Source organism: Photinus pyralis, unplaced genomic scaffold, assembly GCF_008802855.1.
Source record: "Photinus pyralis isolate 1611_PpyrPB1 unplaced genomic scaffold, Ppyr1.3 Ppyr1.4_LG7, whole genome shotgun sequence".
Taxonomy (NCBI): domain Eukaryota; kingdom Metazoa; phylum Arthropoda; class Insecta; order Coleoptera; family Lampyridae; genus Photinus; species Photinus pyralis.
Genome location: NW_022170738.1, coordinates 19,670,954 through 19,680,693, shown reverse-complemented (window position 1 = coordinate 19,680,693; position 9,740 = coordinate 19,670,954). Strand labels below are relative to the sequence as shown.

The 9,740-nt window shown below is 37.1% G+C and overlaps 1 protein-coding gene across 1 annotated transcript; it reads left to right on the top strand.

Moving 5' to 3' along the window:
* The first annotated feature begins 224 nt into the window (after window positions 1-224).
* LOC116176847 lies at window positions 225-953 on the top strand. The gene is made up of 3 exons (XM_031495658.1): window positions 225-344; window positions 402-498; window positions 554-953. Exons 1-3 carry the CDS (start codon window positions 270-272, stop codon window positions 742-744), a joined length of 363 nt encoding a protein of 120 aa, XP_031351518.1. The 5' UTR covers window positions 225-269; the 3' UTR covers window positions 745-953.
* The last annotated feature ends 8,787 nt before the right edge of the window (window positions 954-9,740 follow it).

The following is a 9,740-nucleotide window of genomic DNA, read 5'->3' as shown; positions in this document are numbered from 1 at the left end:
ATGCTGAAGTACTCACATCGAAAGATTGTACAAAACGTCGCGAACAATTTTAATTAATTGGTAAAACACTAAGAAACGACATTTACTCATTAGAATTTGGCAATGTACAATAAAAATATCATTAATCTACTAAATTAGACTTTAGTAGAGGATTTGTAAGTGATAGATCGCCGAATTATGCAAACCGTTGGGGTAGGAGATGTCCTTAAGACGTAAACACATTCTTAGCTATAAAAAGGAATCAGAAGATTTAAAGTGTATCAGAAACAATGAAGCAGCCTTGTGCAACATGTACCGTCTTAGTGGCTATAGTAATTATGGCGGTTTCACAAGTACATACCGAGGTGAGCATAGAGCGACTTAGTATAGTAAATGTTAAGTATAGGTATATACTTACATAGGTCTCCCAGAAATTGATGAATTTTCCTGCGGATAATGAACAAGTAGAAACTATGATTGAAGCTACTCAAGAACACCCATGGGCGATTTTCACTTTTGGTAGTAATTAATATAAATATAGTGTAATGTAGCGTCACTAATGAAAGTTTTATAGGAGGAAAGAAGAGAAGTGTGAGTTTTATACCTCGCCTTGGCAGAGAATTAGGTGACGAGAACATGGAAAAATGGTTTAGAGATGGTGAAATGAAAACAGAGCGATCATCGCCATTTGTTCCTCGTCTAGGCAGAGAAAGTTTAATTCAAAAACCTTACTTTGTTCCTCGTTTAGGCAAAAGAGAAGAGTAACAGAAATTCAAAATTTTAAAAATGTGCTGTTTTACTGTAGAGTTATAAAATTAATGATAAGGTACATACAGCTGTAGATATTTTTTAGTTTCCAGTATGTATTATGATACCACATGTTTCAGAATCAATTTGAAATCTATGTTTAAATATTTTCCACGTGTCCAAACCGAGTTTATTCTGTATTTTTAGCGCATTTTTTAAGAATTAAAAAAAATGTGAGTAGGGAGCCTATACCTTGAAGGTGTGCCAGACGGCCATCAAATCTCGCTCTCCAAAAGGCCCCCCCCCCCACGAATTATTTCCTGAGATGCTGTTTTTGAAAGTAAAACGTGCATAGCTTTTACATACGACAACCAACTGGTCTCAGATTTTGCATAATAAAATGCGCTTTATCTGCACAAGAGTTGTGCACAATTTATACTTGTTTGTCATTTCGATTGATTGTCCTGAGTAAATATACCAATGCTTTAGCGTAAGAATTTAAATATTTACTGACTACTTAGTCATAACTCATAATCTACATAGAAACTAAATAGCCAACTTTATATCCACCCATCTACCTTACAGAGTATTACTACCTACAAAAGTCAATATATCAAGACCTCGCGATCCCCAGTAACCAGATGTATGGCTGCAATGTCTCAACGAAGACATTTCAATAAATAAAATTTTCTATAATTCTATTATTTCTCTTCTTGCTATATCGGCCAAGTAAATCGCTGCCATTCCGCGAGTGCAATAAATTGCAATTTAACTGGCTTGCATTTAGGAGCAACGGTAACTCTTCTTTCCCAAAAAGACATTTTCATATTCATGAAATGATTATTATATTTCAATAAAGAACGTAAGATTCTTGGAACTGTCCGAGACTTAGCCATTGAATAAAACTTAGCTGAGCTAAATTAATTGGCCGAATGGTGAACTCTTACTTTTACTCATTTCTCAAATGTACGCAGACCATATGCCTAAACCGATCGGATGGTTAGTTATTTAACTTTCTTTGAAATTGTTACAAAATATACTGTTTCGCATAATACTAGGGACTAGGATCAGGAATTAGCCACACACTCGGTTACCTATTGCATAATAATTTAATTAAACATTCAAATTGAACTTCAGCACGACCACGCTTTTCGAGACGAGACCAAGGTTCAGTCTCGTCTCGTCTCGTCTCGACGAGACTAACCATTAGTCTCGGCGAGAGTCTCTCGTTTGGTCTCGAAGTTTCTTTTTGTATTTATTTGTACTGTTTTTTAAATTTTATCCATTGAAGTAGCACGAATTCCAATTGTTTACATAAACCGTTCCTGACCTTCCTGATTTAGGACTTAATTACCATAGGTCTTATACAACAGTTCCAGGAAGCTGTAGCGGAACACCCTTATGGGTGCAGGGCTGGTTTCGGTTCGTCGGCAATGGGAGGGAAAATAAAACCCACGTATGCTGGTTGTAGTTTATGTCGAGAAACGCTTAACGAATAAACACAAAAATAATTAGGCGAAACTACAATAATTATAAAATTGTTCGTGCAGCGAAATCAACACTTAGGAATACAATGGCCCCATAATCGATAGGTGAACGAAAGTAAGGGGTTATCTTACACATAGATTTCGAGTTTGAACGTTTAGTTTTGCGCAACGACCTCTCTAGGTTAAGTTACGTACAATTGGTGTAATGTTGAAAAGAATTCTTTAAATTTGGCGCGTTCCACTATAAAGCCTTCGACAGCTTTATTTTATTTTATTGGCGGGCGGACAATTGATCTATAAAACCTGTACCCTCATCAATAGGGCAGTATACCTGACTGAAATAATGGTAATTGTCATTGTCTATGCGGGAAAAACAAGATTCTCGCGGATTCCTTTATATTAAAAGCCCTTAATGCATTGTCACAGTTTATGGCATTAAATCCAATCGTTTCTAGGTAGGTATAGGTGCAGTGACTCAATTTAGAAACAACCGGGTATCTTATTTTTGATTGGTAGTTCCTTCTGATCGCCATATTGAGCCTCAAATGCTATAGGTACTTTAGGTATGAGCATTGAATAATAAATCTGATTTATTATTCAATGGTATGAGTTTACACTTTTCCTTGTGTTCTTGCGAAATTCTGTGAATAAAGGCACTGCTTAAGGTAAAATGTATATTGTGAACATATGACATAAATCCAAATACAGTTACTGTATGTATAGGTACCTACTTACATATTTACCGCGTAGCCAAGACCATTAAAGTAAGATGTTACAAAATAAATGGGACAGATTATCTTTAAGTATTTAGAATTCAGTGAGACTTTCCTACCTAGTTACATTACCAGATACATTTTATGAAAGCTAATATTTTTTAGCTGCAGAATGGAAAGGAAAATCCTTAAAATACGCATAATTATGTTTCGAATAAGAAGATAAGGAAGGTCATTATTATTTGTCATGCCTTCGTGGTGCCTTTTATACAGTGAATTTTTTTTAAATGCGAACATAGGAGTTTGAATGCAATGTAATTTCCCTATGTTCGATTTAAAAAAAAACACATCAATCTATTGAGTAGTTCAAATGAGTAGTAGATACAATTGACAGCTGTCACATTTTTTAAAATACCGCCGTCCAATTTAATTACGAAATCGGTTAGGTTATTGCTTAGAATGTCAAGGAGGACACTTCGAACATTTTATTGTAATTGTTTTCGGTATTTATTTTCTTATTTTCTTCATTTATGTATTGAATAGATCAAATTAGTAGAATATCAGGTGCACATGACCTACAAATAATTGAAGGTTGGTTCACAATGAGTTGTGGTGTCAGTACGTGGCCTGTGAGGCCAAGTTATCGTAAGTTTAAGAAAAATGTATCCTAAAGTTGCTATGGGCTCACATGGCTTCTTTAAAAAAATCTTACCGAGTGCTCTTCATCATAAAAACTATTAAGAGTTGGTGTTCATAGTCACAGAAGTTGCGCGATTTGGGAATGTGAACCGCGCACACCTCATAGATTGATGTGTTTTTTTTAAAATCGAACATAGGGAAATTACATTGCATGCAAACTCCTATGTTCGCATTTAAAAAAAACTCACTGTATGTTCTACACCATTTTTGGACAGTATGGCGAGACCACGCGAGACCAAACGAGACTAGACGAGACGAGACGAGACTGAACCAGGGCGAGACGAGACCTACGAAAGTCTCGTCTCGTCTCGCGGCAACACTACCACACGCCACCATTTCTCAGTCGCATTGAACTGTAGAGTATACTGGAAGGGCATCGATAACCAAAATCGTGTGTCCCCTTACGCCCGGTGCACATGACCTGCGAGGCAATCGGGACACTGAGATCAGAAATACGTTGGGAGTAACGGAGCAGGATAGGTATCGGCGGCCAATATGCATTGCCCCATTACTCCCAACGGATTTCTGACTATACTTATCATGATAGATCCAGATTACTTTGCAGCTCATATGCACCGGGCCTAACGTAGGCTGTGGTAGGTAACCTCATCCTTGTCTGGCACGCTGTTTGTATAATCATCCTTGTCTGGCGCAGTTTTGTAAAACGCATAAACGGCACACATGAGTGAAAGATGCTTTCTCCTTCGTCAGCTGACTTACCTGGGCTGTTGTCGTGAATCGATCGCCACTACCCGCGATGGTGCTCAACCCGCAAATGTTACTTGGAAGAACCTCCGTAATAACCAAGGGTTCTCTATACTTTGCTTGGGTTTTGGTACTCTCTTCAGTAGACATTTTAACTCTTCCCAACATTATAAAATCGCCTACACTACATCATAGTTCACTCCCCAAAATTTCTTGCCATCCTAACGTGTTTTGTATTTTGCATGCCCGCAAACTATGGTCTTACGTACTTCACGCTGTTGACGCTTAAAGACTCGGGTGGTATGCACTCGATATCTTCAACTTCCAAGTAGGCTGCCAGTCATATAATTTTGGGAGGTAGCCATGCAGTACTTCAAATGGTGACCTTCCGGTAGTTTTACTTTGGTTCCATGTACCTGCATAAGTTTTTGTACTTGGTAGCGCAAATAATTTAATGAATTTGGTTAATCCGTCGATTACCACCAATAGATACCTAAATTACCACGTTCACTGTTAATAAAAAATCTAATAGGCGGGAATTTTACTCATCAAACACTCCGCACAAATGTTAATATGCTGTGCGTATCGTTTCATTTTGGGATACCAATAGAGTCCCCTTATACTTGTACAGATACGATCGACTCCGCCAGGTCTCAATAGGTCATGACTTCACAACGATGCTTTTTCGCAAAGAGCGCGGTATCACTTATAGTAATTTATCCCGTCGATTTCCCCTGCACTCACGGTATAGCGTTAAGTTTTTAAATTTGATTTTTATGCCAATACAGAGTAAATACCACATAATGTGGTTTGTCTGTGGTTTATTGTCTGTACATTCCACTTGCTGTGTTTTGGGATAGTATTTTGAATTATGTTGCTGCAGATAGGTACTGGGTTTTGACAAAAATTATTTCCGTAATGGTAATAGATAGAGCTATCTTGGTTAGCTAAAAACATGCAGAATTAATACAGTATCTACATGGAAGTGATAACTCATTTTCGAAAAAAATGTTGGTTACTGTGTTTTGGAATGGGACAGCCGCGCTGCCTTCCGCCATTTTGCTTGACGTTTCATGAATTACACTTTAATTTCGTCCTGACGTTCTATATCCTACTTCTGAATATTGTTAGCTTCCTTTTCGAGAAACAAGAATCAGGAATTAGCGACAAACTCGGTTATTTCATAAAGATTTAACATTCAGATTGAACTTCAGCATGACCACTCCACCATTACACAGTCGTAACCTACGACTAAAAAATAAAAGGAGAGAACCTTGCATTAAAAGGGGACGAGACGGAAATGGACAAAAAGGAAGTTATAAGAGTGCGAGAAGAGTGGGGAGAAACGCGTCATTATTGGCAGTGGTGTAATAAAACAAAACTGACATCGTCTCTTCTGTTTTATGATAAGTCAAGTCGACATAACTGACCAGCGAAAAGGAAGTGATATGATGACGACTTCCGTCGCGTGTTATGCTATTTCCCACCATCGTTATATTCTCTCCTGTTATTTTTTACTCGTAGGTCGTAACTCTCTTGCCAACGTAAAATCTGAACAGAACCACAATACAAGAGAACTAGAATTCTAACTAAAATAAACCATAGATCCTATCAAAGACAAAGACAGACTTTACTTATATATTATTTTCTGGATTTGGATATATTATTTATGCAAATCCTGTTCTTGTTTGTTTGTACATGTGGTAGGTAATAGATTTTAAGTTGAATACTTGTCTGAATTTGTAGCCGATGCTGGAAAAGAAGCCTTACTGTTTATTAATGTTAGGTTGCATGCTCTATTTCAAGCAAACGTTTAATTAATTCTGAATTACGATAAGAGAAAAATTCGTACCTTTCCGGTATATTAGTTGTACCACAGACATAGTATATGTTGTCTGTGGTTGTACAAACGCTTATTACATTATTATGCAACATTATGGTACCTATTATGTTTTAGTGTAATTTAAATTCCTAGAGAATTAATTACTTTTACGACTGAGCAGTAACAGATATATTGTACCTACTACATAACAGAATGCGTACCTATACCATTGACTAATACGCTCCCTATTAGTCAATGCCTATACGTAACGTCATAAATTAGCCTCGTTAAAAATTTACTAGAGCTTGTTAGGGTTCTCGGATTAATTATAATTACTAATTGGGTGTGATTATATTACATTCATATTTGAAGGTATAAATAAAAACACAAATTCTATTAAACCTACATATTAATTACCTCTGGGTCATTAGTTGGCATGTACACTACGTGATGATGAAGCAGTATTATGACCTTTATTTATTAATTAAGCTGGCAAATTGGGTAGGACGGTCAAAGGTAGAGACAACACACCAACATGTGTAAATATTACTGTTCTGTGGTAACGGTTGGTGTAATCATGTAATGTCCACAAAATCTGGAATAATTGGGTTTTCAAGTTTATAAGAGTACATCAAAGGGCACGCTGCAAATGGAAATTCTTTCAAGATTTGTGGCGTTGCCCCCGATTTTACTATATGTAATTTAGATGTTATTAATTCCACTTTTGTTTTACGTTCAACGAGCGTTGAGTGATTACGCAACCCTGACACTAAGTCTGTTCCCTCACTTTCCGTAAAGAAGGAAACGATGCTTTAAAATTTAAATAAACTAAACAAATATAGAAAACGAGCTCCTAGGTGTGGCTATAGCATGTGCAAAACCAAATTTTGAAACTGGTGTTAAATTTGCTTTTATTCCATGAGGCTATGTATCAAATTTCATTTAAATACCTTCATAAATAAAAAAGTTTGCAATTCGGTTTATAAATGATCGAGATGCCAAAAGGGCACTGTGAATGCTGATCGATTAGGCTCAATTTTTGGAATTGCGTTTTATATGGCTAAAGCTGTACTCATATTGAATTTCATGCAATTCGGTTCATAACTCACGGAGATGTCAAAAGGGCCTTCCTTATTTTTTGGGTTACGTTGCCAATTCACGAACTCCGATCTACAAATTTGATAAATAATCCATCTACTAAATTTTATCGTAATCGGTCCATTCGTTATCGAGATATCGTGCTAACGGACGGACAGGCGGACAGACACAGTAAAATTATCAACTCGCTAGGAGCTCGTTAATAAATCGATACAAATACAGAATATCAAAGGATCGTCGATATTACCATCACTTTTTAACCCCCCCCCCCCCCCGGCCCCGTCGCTCCCTGATCGCGAAAAAGGGTCGCACGGGAAAGTTATAGTTTGTACAAACCAATTTATTTCGATAAGACCTTTCATTAGAATACCATGAAGGGTAGAACATGTATTTACCCCCCCCCCCCCACAATTTTCTAAAGTTTTAACTTGGCACCACTAAAGGCATGCGTATGCAAAATCTAAGACCAATTGGTTGTCTTATGTAAAAGGACCATTCCCCTAGAAGTAGTTCGAAACAGTAGAAGTGGGTCTACATAATTGTCGGAAATGTCATTCGACCACTCGCATCGAACTGCCACAACGAAAGATCTTTAGAAGGGTAATTCATTACCGGCGTGCTATATGACTATGACAGCAATGCTATGCCAATGAATAATAGCCAATCGAGTTTCAGGAATTATCGCAAACTTTAATCGGCCTTGTAAGTTTGGTTTCAGGTTACTAGGTATTTATGCCGACAATATTTAAAGGGTAACAGTGAATTAATGGGCGTAATGAATTCATTGATGCATAAACAGCTATCGATCGTTAACATATAAGTTCGCTGTTGACACCGAGTTTCGGTCATATCTTTAATCACGGCGGAAGGCGACCCCTCACATCATTCTTTGAGAACTCCTTTTTAATCCCTGCATTTACCGTGGCAGAAACTCAGAAAGTCAATTGGAATTTGGAGTAATCATTTTTCAATTTACTTCACTCTTTGGTATTCGATATACGCGATCCAGTGCGAAAATGCTTACAAACAAAACCCTCAAGTAAATTGCCAACTTCGGGAATATATAACTGGAACGGTACATAATTTAAATTTCGCCGTAGGCTACACAGATTAATTGAAATTTGACTTCGAAATTACCTGTGGCAGTTAATATTACAAAAAAGACGGAAATAGCAATAGAGGGTAGATATTGAGGATCGTATAGGTGAAGAAAAGAGCGCACACGCTTAATAGGAGCTGAATGCGTAATATCTAGGTTGTCCACAGGCAAGCTCCTGAATTATACATGAGGTTACTACGTTTTCGCATAAAAGAGGTAATTTACGTTAATCATTCCCTAAAATTACTTGCGAATTTCAGCGTGAACTAATAAAGTGAATTTTTTGTTAAATTCAGTCCATATACCGGTGGAACGACAGGTTATTCATTCTACACCATCCCCTCGTTTTTAGAAGAGCTGCAGATTAAAAACTTCGTGGGAGTTGTTTATAAGGAATAATAATATTTATTCACGATCATATTGTAATCAGTCTCATAATTGTCATTTTGAAGGATGAGGAAGTTGTATTTTACAACACTTATTTTTCCAGGAGGGAGGAAAGTAGATTCTGGAGGTTAGTAATAATCGATTCGAGATTAGTATTCATTACTTACCTCGATTTAGTTGTTAATATCCAAATGGATGGCGCTTTCATCGTAACTATCTTAAAGTCCTTAAGGGTCCCATTCACATGCGGCTGTGTACGGCGAATCTGTACGACGGACAGATCCGCCTTGAGCTACAAACAGTCGTTCTGTCGCTATTTCAGTTCTGTAGTACTAGCCCTGGGTTGTGCTCTTTTGAGTGCTGTGGTAATTGGTATGGATCATAAGGAGAAACCAGGGGAGAAACTGACAATATTATTATTTGAAGATACGAAAAAAAAGAGACTGTGGTCAAAGCAGTGGTTCCTGAAACGAAAAAAGTACTCTCATATGAGTTTACTTAGAGAATTGGAAACGAGAGAGTTTCATGATTTGCACAATTTTTTGCGCATGGACAATGAGACATTTAAATCTTTATTAAAATATTCGCCCAGCTATTGAGAGGAATGATACCCACATGAGGCAGTTACCAGTAGAGAGCGATTAATTGCCACGCTACATTACTTAGCAACTTGAAGGAATTTTGAAGACCTAAAATTCAGTTGTGCAATCTAACAGTTTCTCGGAAAAATTATACCTGAAACTTTCAAATAAGCCTTGGCACATTGGCAGAATATGCTCGGAAATGGCATAAAATTATTTCATTAATAGGTGTGCTTGATTGGTGGAGTAAGCCCTACAATCTGTACCAGTATTTAAATTGTTCCCCAAAAATGCGCATTTTGTTCTGGAATGTTAATATCACCGTAGGCTTCAAATTTAACTTTTAAAATATCACCAAAAGGTAACTGATCGGATTGTATTTGACTAACAGTTTCACCATCAGTTGGGTGTTGTTTCGCAATT